The 22,192-nt window shown below is 35.6% G+C and overlaps 1 protein-coding gene across 1 annotated transcript in view; it reads right to left on the bottom strand.

The window, feature by feature from the left end:
* Positions 1-22,192, bottom strand: part of DOCK4 (dedicator of cytokinesis 4) — a 525,552-nt gene that overhangs the window by 83,326 nt on the left and 420,034 nt on the right. Inside the window, exons 25-28 of the mRNA XM_027838880.1 lie at positions 17,239-17,333; positions 5,858-5,933; positions 2,868-2,968; positions 2,282-2,340 (exon numbers count right to left, since the gene is read on the bottom strand). Of these exons, the coding sequence (XP_027694681.1) occupies positions 2,282-2,340; positions 2,868-2,968; positions 5,858-5,933; positions 17,239-17,333 (331 nt within the window). The remainder of the gene's footprint in view (positions 1-2,281; positions 2,341-2,867; positions 2,969-5,857; positions 5,934-17,238; positions 17,334-22,192) is intronic.

The following is a 22,192-nucleotide window of genomic DNA, read 5'->3' as shown; positions in this document are numbered from 1 at the left end:
GGAATAAATGAATGGATGGATGATAAAGCATTTATTAATCATCATTTATTAAACATTGTGCTAAGTGCTGGTATCAATGCAAAAAACAAAGGCTGCCCTGCCCTCAAGGAGTTTACATTCTAATCAGGAGACAAGAACAGTGGCCAGAGAGGAGGGTGATTTTTCTCAATTGCTCAGGATGGCTCTTGGCAGGCTCTGTGGACGACTTGTTAAACTGAATAATTACCCCAAAGTCTGGAATGTACACAACATGTCAGTTTCGTTGACAATTCCTTTAGGATGTAATTTTATTATTGTGTAGTGGGAGAAAGAAAAATAAGGAAGCCCACTAATGCAAGGAACATCAATCCATCCACACATCTTCATGAAACATAGTCCTCATCATCATATCCCATATTCTTGAGTAGCAAGAATGATATTTATAACTATTGTGTTGGTTGGTGCCTGTTACTTTGTAAGTAGAAACATGTCCAAACCTGGTTTTGTAACATATTCTTAAAAAAAAAAAAACTAATAGAAAAAACATTCAACTTATCACACATTCAATTCAAAGAGATAAGCTACTTTAATAAACCACAGAAATCGAATGATAAAAGTGCAGATTTTTCAAATAAATTTACATAGCTGAAAATAATGATCAAATTAAATAAGTTATAAATGTCTAGAAAAGAAGATCTAGTGCCAATGAAATTCTAAAACAATTTCTCTTCTGAATGCTAGTTCTTTCTAGTGTGACCAGGTCTGCATTATCAATTTGCAGAAATAATATTCCCTATCTGGTGGGGAAGATTAACCAAATTGAAATAACAGTCTCTTAGCAACTGTAGATATTTAAAAAATCATTTTTTAATACCCTTTATGATGTGGCTTAAAGGAATAAAGTTTTCCAGAATAATGATGCTGAAAGTTAACACTTTATGAAGCTCAAACTGAACTCTAGAGAATTTGTAGCTTCAATTTGGGGTCTTTGTAGAAACTGAGCAGTTATCCACATTAATAAATCAAGAGAAATAAAGTACTTATTTTTTTAAAACAATGAGTGATTTTAATACTGATTATCAACTAATTATCAAATACAAAGATTATTGTATTTTTCAGGACTATATCTAGGTATCCTGGCAATCAGAAAACATTCATTCGTGAGAAAACAGTGGACCTAAGGAAAAGTCTTGAAATTTAGGATATAACATTTCTTGGGGAGGTGATGTTCCAGATCATTGAATTAGGTTAATGGGGAGATAGAGACCCTAGAACGGCAGGGAACCTAGTATATTGCTACTGGCATAGTTACAGACAGAAGCAGGGTCAAACTGTGCTAGGAAAAGATACCTTGAAATACAAGATCTTGGGATTTTGAGGCAGTTGGCTAATTCAGTTGATAGAGCACTGGAATTGGAGTCTGGAAGACCTGGGTTTGAATCTGACTTCTGACACTTATTAGCTGTTTGACCTTGGGCAAGTCATTTAAACCTTTCTCAGTCTCAGTTTCCTTACCTGAAAAATGAGGATAATAATACTGTGTACCTCCCAGGGTTGTTGTAAGGATTAAATTAGATAACATGTAAAGTACTTTGTAAACCTAAGGTGTTAGCTACTTATCATTATTCATTATTATTATTATTATTCCTCAACACCCCTCTTTACTTTGCCTTCATCATCTCATGTACAAGCCATTTGAAGTCAGGGATGGGAGGCAACTGGGTGGCTCAGTGGATAGAGTGCTGGACTTGGAGTCAGGAAGACCTTGGTTCAGATCTGACCTTAGATACTTAATAGCTTCGTGACCCTGGGAGAGTCATTTAATCTTGTATGCCTCAGTTTCCTGAGGCATCTGTAAAACATCTTTGCCAAGAAAACCCCAAATGGGGTCATGAAGAGTCACACAGGACTGAAACAAACTAACAACTACAGTTGTGATGGGAAGCTGAGATGAGTGGTAACTTGAAGCTAAAAGAGGGAGAAAGGAACAGAACCAGCAAAGGATTGTAAGATGAAGGAACTAGTCTAGAGGACTACCAGTGACAGGAGGTATACTCCCTAATGTTGGTGCCTTAGAAGAAAGCACTCCACCTTAGTTATAATCTAACGATTTTTTTCAAAAAGACTGCAGAAAAATTAGTTGCAAATCTCATCAAATTGAAGAATTAATGTGGATATTTCCACTGACAGCTGTTTTCTTCCAAATTTTGTCTTCTGGATATTGCTTTTTCCTCATTGTCACTACGATTAAAAGTATATTTATCACCTGTACAATGAAAATGGTTTATTTGTCACTACTTACCTAAATTCTGCCACATGCTGAAGATTTCACAACCCATTGTTACCCGCATATCACCATATCTGAAAATGAACAAATCTGAGATTAAAAGAAGTCTCACAAATAGTGAAACAATGAGAAGTCACTTTATGATAGTAAATTATTCTGAAGTAGGTGATACATTTTTACCAACTAATGTCAAGTATACACAATATATTTAAGTATCTCCCAATCAAGTCACACACTCATTTTCTTAAGTTTATTTGCTTGATATACCAAACTTTAGATCACTCAGAAACATAGAAATACTTATGCAAGTAAACCCAAATCTCAAAAATTTAAAGATTAAATTTGCTTTTCATTTTCCCTTTTATTTTCAGCTTTAATTCTCCATAGTTGACCACAGAATCCCAGAGTTGGAAAAGACATCAAAGGGCATTTAGTCTTTTTTAAATTTGGAAAAAGAATTCTATTTTTATCATGGAACTCAGTTTTTCCTATGGGATAAAAAGCTGTTAAGATCATTTACAGCATTCATGAATTTCCAATGATTTGAAGAATATGTCTTTAATAGTTCAATATTATCACCTGAGCCAATATCAGTACTTACTTTTCCAGAACTTTTTTCTTTTTGGAAGGTGTGAACATCTCCAACTGCAGACACAACTGGTTTATGAAAATGACAGCGAGGTAAAAGTAGGAATCCCAGATCTAAAGGGAAGAATAAGATATGTAAATGCTGCAGTCTCCTTAAAACCACTAATCACAATTCATGTTGTGTCTGACCTGATCTGTATCAACTATCCAATTATTTGTATATCATTACATGCCAGAGTATTTTCAAGGAGACTGAGATACCAGAAAGATGAATTCATTCTTGTTTAATTTTGGGATGGACTTATAAAAATATCATTTTGAAATTGCTATTCTTAAGTGGTAAAATGATAGGAAGAAAAAATTCCCCAAAGAATAACAACCATATAATGTAGCAGACTGCTATCAAAACCTCACATACAGAAGATTGGAAAAGACAAAAAAAAAATGAAAAAAGCCTAGATTGCAGGGGTTACAGAAGGACAGACATATCAATATGCTATTATTGGAGCTATTAATTTGTCTAACCATTATGGAAAGAAATTTGGAATTATATTAAACAAAGTCACCCCTTCGATCCAAGAAGCCTATTGCACACACCCACCCAAAAAATCAAGAGCTGAAAGAAAGGTCACATGCACATCAAAATACTCATAGCAGCTCTTTTTCATAGTAGCAAGGAACTAGAAATAAAGTAGACGCCCATCAGTTAGGGAATGGCTAAACAAAATGTGGTACATGAATGCAATATAATTTATGTTATAAAAAAAGTTACAGAATTCAGAAGCATGGGAATAGTTATACGAATTGGTACAAAGTGTACTAAGTAGAACCAGGAATGCACAATTGACTATAAAAAGGTAACAAAAAGAACAAAAACCAAAACTGAACTTGTGAAATTATTTATTGATTCCTTTTGTTTTTATTCTACTTATAATTCCCAATACATCTCTTTCCTTTCCCAGAGACCCCATTTCACAATAAAGAATTTTTAAAAAGACAAAATGTCCAGCAAAGCCAACCAATATATCAGCGAAGGTCAATATTATGTATAGTATTTTATACCGATAATTCTCAGCCTTGGGAAAAGGAAGTAGACACATTATGCTGTTTTTTTTGGAGCCAAAGTTCAGTCATTATAATTTTACAGCATTCATTTTCTATTGTTTTATTGTTATTCTTTTCATTTATATTTTTGTAGCAACTGCATATGAATTTCCTGGTTATTCTTATTTTATTCTTTGTTTTGTATGTTTTCTCATCCTTCTCTGAATTTATTGTATTCATCACTTTCTTAGAGGAGAGTACTTTCATCACATTTATGTACCATAATTTGTTTAAACATTCCCCAATTGATGGACTTTGATTCCAATTCTTTGCTACTACAATAAGTGCTAATATGAATATTTTGGTTTATATGGAGCCTTTCTTTCTATCTTTGACACCTTTGGGGGTATATACTTAAAAGTGTAATCTCTGGGTTGAAGGGTATGGATATTTTAGTTACCTTCTCAGCATAGTCTCATTTCATTTCATAATTACATTTCATAAGGGCTAAATTAATCCAAAATTCCACCAACAGGTTTTTTAAATATAATAAGCAAGCTTGGCCTCAGAAAGGATGAGAAAATAAATCTCCCAACATTTTTCCAGAGGTAACAGACTGCAGGAGTAGAATATACATATACTGGGAGACATGGTTGCTGTGTTGGTTAGTTTTGCAAAACTGATTTTTTTATTGCCTTTCTTTTAAAATCTTTGTTACAAATGATACCTCCTCTCCCTATTCTTAGGGAAAATCATTGAGAAATGAACGTGATATAAAAAAAAACAAGAGATATTAACAAAGATAAAAAGAAAATGCTACTCTTTTAAATTGCAATCTTTATAAATATTTACTGTCCCCAGGTCAATATTATGGGTATTTAATTTCACATACTAAAAGATAAGAAAGGGGAAAAAAACCATTAGCATGGTGTCAGAAATAACGTGGGGAACCAATGGTGGCTCAACACATTTTTCTGATCTTATTTGAGAATTACAAAATGTTAGAACTATAAGGAACATTAGAAATAATTTGAAAAAACTGAAGATATGAAAGGTTAAATCATTTGTCTGAAGTCACACAGCTGGTAGGGAGAAGAGCTGGTATCCAAACCCAGGGCTTCTGAGTCTCATACTCTTTTCATTATCTTACTTCTATCACTCCCTTTATTGCTAATTTGTCTTGTGTAAAATTAGATTTAATAAGTTCTCATGCACTTCTACATGAATCAGACTAGCCATGAAGAAAGCTATGACATTATGTCTCCTCTGACCAAACCCTCATTTATCTTGAATAAGAAATGTGAGAGGGAAGGTTTTACCCAGTTTTTTTTTCAAACTTTTCTTTACCAAGTCCTACTAAAATCATAATATTATGAGTCTTCTAATAACATTCTGGGCTTCCACTCACATGATTTGAAGGACAAGAGGAAGGAGCACTAAAAACCTATGGTACTTTTTTTTCAAAGTAATTGAAATTTGCTATTTTGCTTCTGCTATATTTTCTTTCCCAAATTTTTTGTTTTTTGTTTTAAAGTTTGTTCTCCCCATCTCACCCAGACTGAAAGTACAGGAACTACTAATGGACCAGGTCCTACTACCAATGCTTACTGGAGCTTTGATTTGCTCCATTTCCAGTTTGGGTTAGTTTGCCCCACATTAGTGACCCCTTGCTCCCTGGAGTGTACCATATTAATGCCAAACTTGGTGCAGATAATTAAATCAACATAATCTGTAGTAGCTCAGAAATCCTGAGCTAAAGCAATCCTTTAGCCTTCTTCCCCCCAATAGTTGACATTACAGAGCCTGGCCACTTACGCAGGTTAAGAGGTTACTGCTACAAGACTTCTTTTATTAAGAAAAAATAACTTTTAGTTAGAGATTTTAGCTAAAAGCAGCAAGAATATATACCACACAAAGGAAGAAATATAATATCAGGCAATCAGTTAAATAGACACTTACCTTATAATCAAAGTTTTCATTTAAGAAATTCTTACGAAGGGCATCTGAGAGGTACAAAACTGTTGTAATGATGACACTGGTAATTAAAGAAAAAAGTATATTAAGTAGATGAATGAACTTTTTTCTTTTTTTAGTTCAATTTTATTTTCAGTTCTGAATTCTTTCCTTCCTTCTGCTCCCACCCATTGATTGAGAAGGCAAGAAAAACAAAACACATTGCAAATGTGTAGTCATGCAAAACAAATTCCCCCTTATCCAAAAAGGAGGAGGAGGAGAAGAAATAAAAGAAAATATGTTTCATTCCGCACTGTGTTCACCAACTTTCTATCTGAAGATGGAAAGCATGTCTCATCATGAATACTTTGGAATTATTTGTTTGGTCAATCAAGGTTACTAAGCCTTTCAAAGTTGATTATCTCTGCAACATTGTTGTTGTTGCATAAATTTTTCTCATGGTTCTGCTCATTTCACTTTGCATCAGCAAAGAATTGATTTTTAATAAAAATCAACTAGTAGATAGGATAAATGGTACAGTTATATACGAAATATTAATTGTATGATAAACAGAAAGGGCTAAAAACACTAGGAAAAGCATCATCACTTTGTAGTCATGGAATCTTATTCAGGAGAACTGACTAATTCAATGTGCTTTCAAAGAGAAAGATGCTATTTTGATGTTTTGCAATACATTGGCCACAAATTATTTTTAGCAGCTTTTAAACCAGGCAAAGATGAAATACAAGTGTGTTTCTATTTTACTGAGAAGAAAACCATGTTTCATAAGCAATATGAAATGAGCTATATGCCATGGAAACATATGTGGGAGTAGGGGGGAAGAGATCATAGTAAAAGTTAGTATCTACTAAATGTTTCCTATGTGCTTAGTACTCATCTAAGGTTACTGGGAATATCAGAGACATTTGCAACCTGGTCCTTTTTCTCAAGGTGTTTCTTTCTAACCTGGTTGGAAAGGCAATATTTATTTATAGGAGGCAATTAGGTAACATCATAATGATCATCACATCATAATCATAACATAATCAAACATCACATCATAAATGAAGTGGTGAATTGTATCAAATAGAACACAAGTGCTATCAGAGTTTAGAAGAAAGAGATAAAAATATGGTTCGGAGTGAGAGGGGAGGTTTCACAGAATAGGCAAAACCTAAAAAAGACTTTCATGAATAGGTACAATGTGGACAGGTGAGGAGCAGCCAGAGGAGAACATGCTGGAGTTTCAGAGCAGGCTTTCATATGCATAAAGCATCTATGGGACAATCAAAAGGAAAGCAGAAGAAATTTTTGTTGTTGTTCAGTTGTTTATCAGTCATAGGAGCAATCAATTAAGTTGAAAACTAAACTAAAATTCTGAGTTGTACATTAATTTTTAATTGCCTGGGTCAGCTAAGTTGTTTCAAAGTTGAATGGAACATGTAGTTGTATTTCTCAGTAATTAGGATAATGAAGAAGAGTAGATAAATGAGTTAAAAATAAGAGATTGGGTACTGTTTTCTGGAGAAATTGTTGCAACATCACAATGAAGATGTAAAGGTATGAATCATTTTTAATTATTTAGATGATTCACAAAATCTGAATGCACATACAATCTTGCTCGTAGAAAAGAAAAGACTCAAACAAGTGGAAGACAACAAATATAACCCACATATTACAGAATTTTCTTCATCTCTACATTAAAAGAGTTTTTCAATTTTCTGATGAAGGGACATAGTAATGCAGTTGAGTAATGTCCATCTGAATGGGGCAAGGGCAGTTATGTGTGAAGTTATAAACAGAGAGTTAAATGATACACTTTTCTACTCCAAGAATCTTTCATGATAGAGGAAAGGAAAATGGAGAACAGTAGTAGTAGTAGTAGCAGTAGCAGTTAGAAACAGTAGTAGTAGTAGTAGTAGTATAGTAGCAGTAGTAATATCTTACTTTTACATTGTCTTTTAAGATTTACCAAACACTTAACACATATTATTAAAAAGCAACAGACCTAAAAAGAGAAGTAACCCCTTCTTTATCTACTAAGTTTCCAAATGACCTTTAGCTACATGAACGTGAAATTCCTTTTTTTTTTTTAAGATCTGTGGTCTTATCCCACCTCAACTCTCATTCCTGGCTTATTTCAATTATTTACTAAAAGCAAAGGTCATTCCTGACCTTTTCTATTTATCTACATTTACTCTTATTGTCTACAAATGTATTTTTTTCTTATACCGCTACCTTCTGGCCTCATTATTTATTTCTATAGTTTGGGAAAATGGATGTTCAACCCTTGGGTTTCCTTTAAAGTTCAGACTTACAAATCTGGGAACCAAGGGCACATGTAAGACTCCCTCACATATTCCCTTTCTTTCTACTTCCCTATTATTGAAAAAAAAATCTTCAGAAAATCTAAAATATTTATTTGAGACTTTCCTAAGTGGTCAAATAGTTGTTAAATGATAATAGCCCAGTCACAAGTGTTATATAAGCATGTGTACACATACATATACATATATATGCACATATATACACACATACATATATACATGTGTGTGCACATGTGTGTATACAGGGTATCCTAAACATCTTAGTGCAATTTTAAGCTTTAATCACTTTAGAAGTATAAGTGCTACAAACTTACAAAAGAAAACACTTGAAATATTAATTATTTAAAATTTTAAAATATTGATATTTTTGTATTGAGGGAGCTTCCTCATCTGGGAGTTTCCTATACCAATAAAATTGCAGGTCTAGTCCCTATCACCATCCCTATATACTATAAACTACAGTATTCTGCAGATACTGACAAGTGTTAATGACTAATGAAATACAGCGGTCCCAAATTTTATATATGTGGATGCTTTTTAGGGCATTCAGGCACAGTATTTCATCTGCAATAGGCAAAAACTTAATTTAAAAAAAATAGTCTCTATTAACAAAGACAAAAGGCTTCTAACAAAACAAAATCTGATAAAAGACTCTCACATTTCTAAGCTGGAGAAATAATAGAAAATTCATATACGTTCTGATACTTTAAATTAGTTATCACAAACAATTTTTCCAGGTCTTCTAGTTGATGAGAGAATAAAGGCATTTTCATACCATATCTGAACTTTAAGTACAAACCTTGCTTTCTGTTCTAAAGCTAATTCTCAGTTTGTTCTCAACAACCAACCACCTTCCTCGAATGTTAATGAAACACAACAGGCCTGGGTTTCATACTAATGTCCTGGAAAAAAGCTAATGAACTAAACGCTTCATAAGAGGATGATTATTCTGAAGAAAAGATTAATATAACCAACAGCTTCTTGTTGGTTCTCTCTCTCTCTCTCTCTCTCTCTCTCTCTCTCTCTCTCTCGGCAATTGGGGGTTAAGTGACTTACCCACAGTCACACAGCTAGTGAGTGTTATGTGTCTGAGGCCCGATTTGAACTCAGGTCCTCCTGATTCCAGGGCCGGTACACTATCCACTGTGCCACCTAGCTGCCCCCTTGTTGGTTCTCAAAGGTGAAAATGACATAGGATCTTTGGTGTCAAACTACTCTGGCTGGATGATAATAGCATGGCAGGCCTGTGGATTCTGGTGGACCCTTGGGCCTGGTTAGTGCTATTTCAACAGAACAACTTCAGCACTTCCCCGTGGAATTGCTCAGCCTTGGCACTTTCTCATCTTAAGGCTATTGTGGTATTAAGGAAGTCACACAAGGTAGTTAATGACAAATCTAAGGATTGAATGAAGTCCCTCTTGATATAAATCCAGGGCCGTTCCCACTACAACTTACTGACTATTCACTGCCTTTACAATCTGTAATAGGGAACAAAAGGTGATATTCCTTCTGCTGTTCCACCAAATTACTCAGCTTTTAGATACTATCTGCAGTGATGGATCACATTAAGTCCAATGCCCAATGTGAACAATGTTTCCTGGTTATCTAGTAAAGACAAATGTTTTAAGGGCTAGGGAAAGTCATATAACACGCCAGGCATGATGTCAGGTGAAGTCTTGTATTTATCATTAATCCCTTCCTATAAAATGGATAGCTTGAAGGGCTTTTTGTTGTTTGCTTCTAATCTATTACACCCAGCACAACCAGAATGGAATGATTTGGCTTCAAAAGTGCTTTTCATTGGCTTCTCTATTTTTCAGTCTTTTGCTCATTTATTCATCATTCCTAAAGATGGGAACTATTGGAATCTCATCTGTTTGACATGCAGTCAATGAGAGATTTGTACTCTATCACAATTTAATTTGTTTATTTCTGCAGAGTAAATTCAGACACAAAAGTCACTCTACTCTCTGGTTACTGAAAGTCTTGGATACAGCACAATTCAATACACACGCATGTACACGCGCGTGCATACACACACACACACACAGAGGAGAAATTCCAGGAACTAAAATATTTCATTTTGGTGGCTTGGAATTGCCATTTGAACCCACCAACTGCTCCTATCTTCTCTTAAAATCTCTATCTCCTAATACTTAACTGTCTGAAACTTATACCCTAACCTTGCTAACTTACTGTGGAAAAAAAAGAAAGAAACCCTCTAAATACCATAATTCAAAACTTACTAAGCACCTACTATGTGCAAGCCAATGTTTTAGCCACTGTGGATATAAAGTGCAAGGGTTGAGGTCTATTAAATTAGTCAATCAAATCACTCCATGCCCCACCCTCCACCCTACCCCCATCCCCACTCCCTCCCAAAGTAGCCAACAGTCTGATCATCCTGATTAAATTGATCAGAGCAGTTAACCAAAGGATGTTCTGATTGGTTAAGGAGCTTGGTCAGACCATGTGAGGCTAGTATAAAACCAGTGAGCTAGTTTGGAATGGAGGCTGTAAGCATCTGACAGCTTAGTGATGGAAGCTTGTCAGGCAAGACCCGGACAAGGAACTTGGTGTTGGGATGACATAACAGCAAGGCCCAGCCATAGTTTTGGTATCTTCCTTTTTGCACTTTGACTGGAGGAAGGCCTTGTGAACTTCGAAGGACACAGAGGAATTTTTTTTAAACTTCTAGGCCTAGCAGAATCCCTGGAATAGCTAACTCAGGGTCTGCACTTGGGGGTCAAGAACATACTTAGACTTAATCGGGGAAGACAGCTTTTACTTTCTGCAAGAAGCCCAGCAGAGAAGCTATACCATGCCTAAGGGGAATTTAATGAGTACCTTATTACAGAGAAAAGAATTCTAGCAACTGGGAGCTGTGAGTTAGCCCTTTGGCCACGTGCCCTTGAAACTTGAGTTCACTTTTGCCTGTATTTTATAGATACTGGTGGAAGAGTACATTACAGACTTTTGGGGGATCATTTATATAAAATGCCTTATCATAACACCTTATTAATACTCCTGACTAGAAACTAATTAAGCCTAACTGATATCAACTCATAATCATAAGGCTTATGAACTATAGCATTAGAAATACCACCCCCAATAAGCTAGAAGCATTCCCAATAAGATCAGGGGTGAAGCGAGGATGCCCATTACCATCACTATTATTCAAGATTGTACTAGACATGCTAGGTATAGCAATAAGAGAAGAAAAATAAATTGAAGGAATTAAAATAGGCAATGAGAAAACAAAACTATTGCTCTTTGCATATGATACAATGACATACCTAGAGAAATAACTAAAAAACTACTTGAAATAATCAACGTTAGCAAAGTTGCAAGACATAAAATAAACCCATATAAATCATCAGCACTTCCATATGTTACCAACAAAGTCCAGTAGCAAGAGATAAAAAGTGATATTCCATATAAAATAATGGTAGATAATATAAAACTTGGGAATCTACCTGCTAAGACAAATCAAGGAACTACAAGAAGACAATTACAAAACACTTTTCACATGAATAAAGTCAGACCTAAACAATGGGAAAGATATTAATTGCTCACGGGGAGGCCAAGCCAATATAATAAAAATGACAATTCTACCTAAATTAATTTACTTCTTCAATGTCATACCAAACTACAAAAAAAATCATTTTAAAGAGCTAGAAAAATTAATAACAAAATTCATCTGGAAGAACATAAGGTCAGGAATATCAAGACAATTAATGAAAAAAAAATGTAAAGGAAGGTGGTCTGACCATACCAGATCTTAAATTGTATTATAAAAGTGGTAATCGTCAGAACAATCTGGCACTGACTAAGAAATAAGAATGGCGATCAGTTTAATGGATTAGGTACACAATACACAGTAGTAAATAACCATAGTAATCTAGTGTTTGATAAATCCAAAGACCCAAGCTTTTGGGATAAGAACTCACTATTTGACAAAAATTGCTGAGAAAATGGAAAAGAGTTTGGCAGAAACTAAATATAGACCAACATCTCACACCATATACCAACATAATGTCAAAGTGGCTACATGTTTTAGACATAAAGAGGGATGTGAAGGGTAAATTAGGGGAGTGTGGAATAGTTTACTTGTCAGATCTATGGATAAGGGTAGAATTCATGACTGAACAAGAATAGCATTACAAGATGTAAAATGGATAAATTTGATTATATTTAATTAAAAAGGTTTTTGCACAAACAAAACCAATGCAGCCAAGATTAGAAGGAAAGCAGCTGAGAAAAAAATTTGTGGTAAATTTCTCTGATAAAGGCCTCATTTCTCAAATACACAGCGAACTGAGTCAAATGTATAAGAATACAACTCATTCCCCAAATTGATAAATGGTCAAAGAATATGAACAGATAGCTTTCATAAGAAATCAAAGCTATCTATAGTTACACAAAAAAAATGCTCTAAATCAGTACTAATTAGAGAAATGGAATTTAAACAATTCTGAGGTACTAACTCTCACTTATCAGATTGGCTAATAGGATAGAAAAGGAAAATAATAAATGTTGGAGGCAATGTGAGAAAATTGGGGCAATAATACACTGTTGGCAGAGTTGTGAACTGAGCTAGACATTTTGGAGAGCAATTTGGAACTATGCCCAAAGGGCTACAAAGCCATGTACACCCTTTGACCCAACAATACTACTACTAGGTCTGTATCCCAAAGAAATCTAAAAAAAGGGGGGGGGGATGGACTTATTTGTACAAAAATATTTATAGCAGCTCTTTTTATAGTGGCAAAGAATTAGAAATTGACCAAATGGAATGACAAATTTACCAATCCTGCGTACCCTTATGATTTTCTCACAATGTAAAATAGTTTTATCACTTTAATTAGCAAATTGAATGTGCTGATGAGGTGATAGAAAATGTAAAGGGAAAACATTAACAAGGGCATGATCTTTGAAGTAGAAAACATCCCAGATCCCTTGAGCAGGAATGGCAAAACACTAGGTGTGATGCTGTGATGACAAGAAATCAAATCCTCCATTTGGACACTAGTGTCTAAATCCACATGGCTAAATAATGACCTGTATTATCCATGTAAAGCTGATACATTCAATTTAACACAATATATCAAAGAGAATACTACACTTGGAGTTATGAGACCTGGGCTTAAAGTTTCTTATTAGTTGTGTAATCCTGAGAAAGTCACAAAAATAATAATAATAATCATAACAACAATTAGTATGTATGTGATGCTTTGAGGTTTGCTAAAAACTTTATATATGTTATCTCATTTGAACTTCACAACAACCACCCTGGAAGGTAAGTGCTGTTATTATCTCCACTTCACAGATGAGGAAACTGAGGCTTACTGACTTGTTTAGGGTCAACAGCTAGTAACTGTCTGAGGCAAGATTTGAATTCAGATCTTCCTGACTCCAAATTCAGTGCTCTAGGCAAGGTGTCAGCTAGCTGCCTATAATTCAACAGTTATATAATCTGTTAGGGTTTGAATTTCCTTATCTGTCTGGTTAGACATAGATTCACATCATGTTAGAATCAGAAGTGTGTATTCATAGGGCCATTTGACTTTAAATTAGAATTTTTATTGGTTTGTGATTACCACAAGCCAAAACTTCCAGGTTACTGAGATTGAACCCCTGAAAGGCCCAAAGTAAACCCAAATATACCTAAACACAGCAGTTAGAATGGACAAACACTGAGCCAGATGTAAAGGTCTCAGGACCATGACATTAGACTGATATCTAAGTTTCCCTGTAACTCTACTAAATCAATGATTTCATAAAGCATTCTAAAATAACCCCAGTGATCTCCAGGAATAAAACAGCAATGAATCATGAAGGAAAGCTTTCAAGCCAATTCTGTTCAGGAAAAAGTGTTTTCATTTTCTTCAGTGCTAAGCTCATAAGCTCATAAGCTTTTTATTCCTGCCCCCCACCCCAAATACATAATGATTGGTTTATTTTAATACCCCAGCATACACACGGGTTGAGGGTGGGGAGAGACTTACCTTTAAAATGCTTTGTATTTTTGGTCCTTCATTTTAATTTCCATTATATTCCTCCTATACCAATTTGGGCTGCTGATTTCTCTTTCACCATTACATTTATTAAGAACCCTCAGTTTGCATTCAATCTACACCCCATTCATTTCAAGAAACTTTAATGGAGCCCTGCTGTAAGACATTCTGCTAAGTACTGTGCATCCAAATACCATACAAATATGGTATCTGTAAACTTTTTGATAATAGAGATGATTTTGCCTTTCTTTGTCGGCCCAGAGTTTGGCCTGTTCAGTGGATAGAGTGCCTTTGAAAATTGTCCGGGGACAGTGAGGGATAAAATGACTTGCCTGGGGTCTCAAAGACAGTATGTGTCAGATCAGTCTTTTTTTTAAGGTTTTCACAAGGATGGATATACTAAATAGCCACATGAAAACAATAACATCAACAAAATTAGCTAATCATCTAGATATTTCCAGATATTCAAGCACAAAGAAACATAAACAAATACACTGATAATATGGCATTTGGATAACATGTGCAAGATGGTCATTATCTAACAGTAATATATTTGGAGAAAGGGGAAGGGCTGAGGCATAAAATGAATTGCAAAGGACAAAAAAAATATAGGTTCCTAAGGGATAATAGGGCTGTGATGATGCTGACAGTCAAAACTCAAAGATCTTGGAGTACAGAAGCCCAGCTTCAGACACTTACTAGCTAGCTCTATGACCCAAGGCAAGTCACTTAACCTCTACCTGCCTCAGTTTCCTCAACTCTAAAATGGGATAACAATAGCACCTACCTCAAAAGATTGCTGTGAGGATCAAATGCCATAATATTTGTATTTGATGCAAAAGACAGTCCCTCCCCTTAAGGAGCTTACAATTAGGTCCTTAAAGGAGTTGGTAATAGTGAAAGACTGGCTTACACTGACAGTAAACCTTAAAAGAAAGGATTAGTAATCTTGCTGGCACAACCAGCATAGATATCAGTCTCAAAGATCCTCTTTAACACAGGTCTCTCCCATGTCCCTCCCCTGTCTCCCAATATCTAAGCTGGATAAATTCAGCAAAGGGAAATCTCCTTAAAATGGAGAGCTAGATGAGGAGAAGAATCGTAAATATAATGCCTTGTAGAAGGGTTGGAGCAAAAGTAGTTTTTAGGTCAGAAGAACAAGTTATTTTGCTGGAATCATGGCATTGATCATCTTATAGAATGAAGCAGTTTGCAACTGAGACCAAATGCTTCTTGGAGAGGTAGGCTGGGCCTGCAGGACCAGATCCTCATCAGCACCATTATATATTTCTTATTTGGGGGGGGGGTGGGGAGTGAGGGCCAGTAGCTAGGCAATGGAGTTAAGTGATTTGCCCAGGGTAACACAGCTAGTAAGTGTCAAGTGTCTGAGACCAGATTTGAACTCAGGTCCTGATTTGAATTCCGGGGCTGGGGCTCCATCCACTGCACCACCTAGTTGCCCCTCCAGTAATATTTCTTAGGCAATAAAATAATGATGAGATTTTTGTTCAGTCATTTTGGTCATGTCTGACTCTTCGTGACCCCATTTGGGGTTTTCTTGGCAGAGTTACTGGAGTGGTTTGCCGTTTTCTTCTCCAGCTCATTTTGCAGATGAGGAAACTGAGAAAAACAGGGTTAAGTAACTTGCCCAGGGTCAGAGAACCAGTAAATGTCTGAGGCTGGATTTGAACTCAGGTCTTCCTGACTTCAGGGCTCATACTCTATCCCCTGTGCCACCTCGCTGCCCCATAATAATGAAGATTGAGGGTGAATTTCTGATTAAATATCAACTATTATATTTTGTGAGTCATCATGTTTTACATGGCTATTTAAACTAAAGAATTGTCATCTAATTTTTCTTCTCATTTGAAGAAAAATATCTAAAAAACTTGAATATTGGGGAAAACTACAAGATATAGGAGAAATTAAAAAGAAAACTATAGACATGACATACTGAGCAAAGGTCAGACCTGGCAATATTAATGCTAGTCCTAGATTAAAAACAAATCAACAAACCTGAAAACTATATGGTTCTACCTGATTTTTGTTGTACTGTAAACTCCCTGAGGGCAGGGATTGATTCCTTGGTTTTTATCTTTCTATTTCTAACACAGTGCTTTATAAATGATAAGCATTTAATAAATGTCTATTTAATTGAATTGCATTCACAGCTAAAGCAAATAACTCACTAGCCTTTGAAAGAAAAAAAAAACCCAAGTACTGGTTACCAAAATAGGCTAAAAAATTTTTTTTAATTTCTTTTTTATGCTAAAGAAGGCAAAGAAGCAGTGTCCTTGTTTCCCTATTATTGATTTTCCCATCTAGGTCTGTAGATCATATACTGTAATTGACCAATCCTCATATTTAGGAATAATGTAAACACAACCAAACATCAGAACAAAAGTACTAGAGTCAACTAATCAATAAACATTTATTAAGCACCTCGTATGTGCCAGCACTGTGCTAAGTACTACCTAAAAATGCAGGGCCCTGGATTTTGACTAAACTGAAATTTAATTTAATTCTTCTCACGATATCACACTAAATATTCCAAGCCCTAAAGAGGGCTGCAGCAACACTCCTGATTTGTCTGCAAAAACAGAAAAGATGGAACTGTCAACACTGCTTCTGCAGTTATTTAAAATACATTACGCCATATTATATGATTTGCTACTTTGCAAAGTTTTAACACGTCTGCTTCTATAAATGTATGCTGCATTTGGAGCCATGTTGGGCATGTCTAATAAAAATCTCTATAGTCCCAAAGCTTTTATCACTCTCTTATCTGATGATTTGGAAATATATACATAGACCACTTAGGCAAGTGTATATTGAAACCAATTCTCACCCTATGCATATGCTCGGTTTTTCCCCATATACCATGATACCTTCCCAATATGTCATGCTTACTTTAGCAGATCAATTAATACGGGGAAATGGGAAGATAGTCAACAGTAATTTGAGAGTTCCAGAAGATCCTTTCATACACTCTTCTCCCCCTAAACAGAAAACTGTATATATAAGCAACATATAAGTGTCTTACTTGTTAGCAACCAAGCGCATGACAGTCCAGTCTTTTGGAAACATTTCAGGCCGTATCAGTATTCGAAATACAGTAAAAATTTGCAGCAGGAAATCCTGGGAGAGAATGGAGAAAAAAAAAAGAATATTTTTTCTGATCTTACTGTAATTGCTAACATATCCAAGTGCAAAAAGAAAAAAAAACCCAGAAAGAGAAAAGAAACATCAAAAATTGCTGCAGTTAATTGCCTTTAAAAAAAAAAAAACAATTACAGAAAAGAGAAGTCACATATTGCAGCAAATAAGCACAACAATGAATTCTTTTCAGAGCATCTTCTTGTCCTTTAATACTCCAAACCACACTCCCCATGCTTTCAATGTTTTTGTTGTTGTGGTTCAGTTGTATCTGATACATTGTAACCTCTTATGGGGTTTTCTTGGCAAAGATACTGAAGTGGTTTGCCATTTCCTTCTCCAGTTCATTTTACAGATGAGGAAACTGAGGTAAACAGGGTTAAGTGACTTACCCAGGGTCACACATCTAGGAAGTATCTGAAGCTGGATTTGAACTCAGTTCTTCCTGACTCTAGGCCCAGCATTCTATGCACTATGGTGCCTAGCTGCCATATATTTAAGTGTAAGAAAATGAGTGGAAGGCTTCCAGTAGCATGCAGAAGACTAAGGCCAACCACATCAAGAGGCTTAAATGGCTCAGTGGAGAGAGTGCTGGGCTTGGAGTGAGAAAGACCTGAGTTCAAATCTAACCCCAGACACTAGCTGTGTGATCCTGGGCAAGTCATGCAATTGTTTGCCTCAGTTTCCTCTAATGTAAAAAGGGGATAATAATAGTACCTACCTCTCATGGTTGTAAGGTAACCTCTTACAACCCTACCTCTCAGGGCTGTAAAATAAGATAAAATTTCTCAAGTGCTTAGCACAGTGCCTGGCTCACAGTAGCCACTACATAAATGCTAGCTATTTACATTATGTTGTGAGCTTCTTGAAGGTAGAAACTGCCTTTTGCTTCTTTTTGTATTCCCAGCACCTAGCACAGTGTCCAGCACATAGCAGGTGCTTAATCAATGTTTACTGACATTTCCTTCTTCACAGTACCAAGACTTTTCAAACTAGGAGAATTTTTTTATGATTCCAGGATCATAACTATTTTTCTCTGTCAATTTTAGAAATTTATGTTTAAATCTAAATGAGACAACTAAAATAAAACTCCATTTTCATAGTTATTTATATGTTATCTCCCCTGTCTAAACATGAGCTCCTTGAGGGCATGGACCATGCTTTTACCTTATCTTTAATTCTTAGCATGGTGCTAGCACATAGTAGGTGCTTAAGAAATGTTCATTGACTGATTGATCTTCATAAGACTGAGAATATAGAGGGTACTAGACTTGGTAATCAGAGACCTAGGTGGCCCAGTTGTTAGACACCTGAATTTGGAGTCCAGACAGGAAAACATGAGTTCAAATCCTGCCACAGATACTAGCTGTGTGACTCTGGGCAAGTCACTTGATTTCTCTAACTCTCAGATTAACCTCTATAAAATGGGGAAAATAACAGCACCTACTTCACAGAACTTGTAGCGAGGACCAAATGAGATACCATATGAAAAGCACTATGTAATCCTTAAAGCATTATGTGAATGGTAGTTATTATTATAATTCACACCACTCTGGGCTTCAGTTACTTCATCCATAGAATGAGAAGGTATGACTAACATACCAGTAAGGTTCCAACTCTAACAAATTGTCTATGAATGGGTCTTCACATCAATCAGTCAATAAGTATTTATTAAGCACCTACTCAGTATCAGTCCCTAAATGAAGCACTGGGAATACAAAGGAGTACCAGTTTCCCATTAGATGAAAAGGACTTATCATACCTTTTATCCATCCTATATGGCATTTTTCAAAAAATCAGACTTAAGAGAAGGACAGGAAATAACTCTGAGGTTTAAAGACACTCTTCAAAGATGACATGTCAGAGAGGTGGACATATTTGCAAAAAAGTTCCTTTTGAATTGACCAAGCAGAATAACCTGACAAAGGACCTACTGTTATTCTGGATGATGCCCTTTTCCAAAACAGATATCTAATGGGGCATCAAAATTCTGCCGCAATATTATACCTTTTCCTTTTTTTGGAAGGGAACCAAGAAGATAAAATACCCCCTGAAAAAAATGAAATAGAAATAGGTTCTTCTTCTCTCTCTCTCTCTGTGTCTGTATCTGTTTTTCTCTCTGTCTCTGTTTCTCCCTCCCTCCCTCCCTCCCTCCCTCCCTCTCTCTCTGTCTGTCTGTCTGTCTGTCTGTCCGTCTGTCGTTATCTGTCTCTGTTTGGCTCATTTTAGTTCTATTATAAAATCACTAAGAAGCAAATTTCAAATTAAAAAGAAAAGGTTCCTAATACTGGAGATCTCAGGAAAGTATGCTTCCATTTCTCTGATGTGTTTGAAATGTAGTAGTGAAATGTTGTAAACAAAAGTGCTAGAATTTTGTTTAATAAAAAACACAGTAACAAATGTAAATAACATTAATGTTGTCACTCAAATCAATAGAAGACAGAAAGAGAAAAATGTAAAAATATACTTCTTGCTTATGATATGGCATTTTTCCAGATGTACTCTAGCAGCTTTTTAATCAAATCAATAAATATTTTGACCATGTTTTTGTTTCATGGCTTTTTCATCTATTCATATATGTCTCTATTTGTTATGGCCTCCAGATGGAGATCATTGGATTTGGAGATCTCTCCATTTGCAGATAGGAAGTCACCTGCTTGTAAAAACGACCATGAGTAGGCTCTGTTCATTTAATGAACAAGAATTTAATGAGTAGTTTGTTCATGTTCACACAGCCAATATGTCAGAAGTGGGACTAGTATACGCTCATACATACACACAAGCTACCTACCTTTATATATCCTGTGTTCAGCATAGTGCCCTCACACAGTAAGCACTTCAGAAATATTTACTGCCTAACTGACCCTACCTTTCTATCTCAAGCTTAAAAGGAGGGTGAGGGGTTTTTGTTAATCTATTTTTTCAAGGGGGGGGGGGGTATTGAGTGTTTGAACTTACCCAAGGTGCTATTTCCTATAGTCATCTGTAAATACTTCTCTAAAAACTTTTATTGTATCAAATGTTTTCTTCCAGAAAAAAAGAGTTTTTTCCCTTCATCTAACAATAACTTAGTAATAGTTTTTTTAGTATTTAAGTAAAAAATACTCATACTTCTTTAGCAATATTGTTCAAACAATGATAAGAATACAGAGAGAAAATAAAGGTCATATACTCTACAAATTTTATTGGTAACAAGAATGCAATATTGTTCTTTGCTTCAACTAACAAACAAAAGTCTCCCATGACGTTTTTTGTAATTCTCACAAACCTAAACTTCCTCCTTGTTATTCAATCATGTCCAACCCTTTGAAAACTCATTTGGAGTTTTCTTGACAAAGATACTAGAGTGGTTTGCCATTTCCCTTTCCATCTCATCTTACAAATGAGGAAACTGAGGCAAACAGGGTTATGTGACTTGCCCAGGGTCACACAGCTAGTAAGTGTCTGAGACCAGATTTGAACTCGAGCAGATGAGTCTTCCTGACTCCAGGCCCAGCACTCTATCTACTTCACCACCTACCTGCTCCCTCTACTCTCCTAGCCAGAGTCAAATCACAGAGTCAAGTGAGAGATAATTTGTTTAAGAAAATTATGCTTTCCAAGCATCAGGTTTTTAATCTCTAATATCTTCATTCTAGGAAAGTACTCATCATCATCTTCTAAAACAGTAAAAGTTTTCATATTCAAATAAGAGAAGTGAAGGTATTTCATTAAGTTTTTAAAAGGAAAAAAACAGAAGTGGCTTCATAATGCATGGAAAGAGCAGAATAGAAACTGGCTGTTCTGAGAACTAACAGAAGTAAATCACATAAATTAATTCAAGACCTTTTTTTTTCAGAACAGTGAATTAGTATTAACTCTACTATCTTCAAATGGGACTTAGCAATTGGTTTCAAGGTGATGTGCTGATATTTAAAAGTGAATTCGCCCCTCTCAAATAAAATGTGAATGTTTTGAGGGCAGGGGACAGTCGGTTCTGTTTTTGTCTTTGTATCTCTTGTGTTTGGCACATAATTGGTGATAAATAAATGCTTGTTGATTGGTTGAATTAAATACTCGTTCTCAAACACAAGTTCTTGAATAAAAGAGAATTGGTAGATTATTTCATTAGGGCTCTTGATTTTCCACGAAAACCAAGTATGGCCTACATTGCCCATAAAAGATGGTACATAATATCATGGAAGGAATTAGAGGAAAGGATATAGTCACAAGGAGCTCCTTTGGAAGATTCCCTAAGCCTTTATCCACTGATCAAATGTGACAATGACAAAGGCTTTTACTGTACCTCAGAAATTATTATTATATAATTTCTGAGGGTAGAACTTGGATTGGGTGTAGGGAGTTACAGGAAAGCCATTTTCCAGTTCAATATAAAAAAGCACTTTCTATTTGAGGAGTTTTTATACCTATTAGAGACATTATTTTGAAATTCCTTACAGGGCTTAGGAAACACATTTATGGTTCACAGAAAGCAACATTATAGATCTGAGAGATCTAACCCTTTCAGTTTATGCATGAGTAAAACAGACAGGGTAGGTCTTTGAATCTTACCAACTTCAGTGAGGGGGGTGATTGCAATGTCAATCTTTTTTAAAGAATGAACTAAGAACACAAAGATTTCTTCAAGCACTGGGCAAATGTATCTCTGCTATCTCAAGAACACTGTCTTATTCCATTTACAAATGAAGCGTGGGTCATGGTACCAGATGAGCTCTTGGGAAATGTGTTCAAAGTACTAATGGCCACTAACCATCATAGATTCTAAGACTCAGAAGTCACATTATCTCCTTGACTATTAACCTATGTGAGGCAAGTGAGGTGGCACAATAGATAGAGCACTG

Source organism: Vombatus ursinus, unplaced genomic scaffold (assembly GCF_900497805.2).
Source record: "Vombatus ursinus unplaced genomic scaffold, bare-nosed wombat genome assembly UNPS02014830.1, whole genome shotgun sequence".
Classification (NCBI taxonomy): Eukaryota; Metazoa; Chordata; class Mammalia; order Diprotodontia; family Vombatidae; genus Vombatus; species Vombatus ursinus.
The sequence above is the reverse complement of the archived record's forward strand: the minus strand, read 5'-3'. Positions and strand labels throughout refer to the sequence as shown.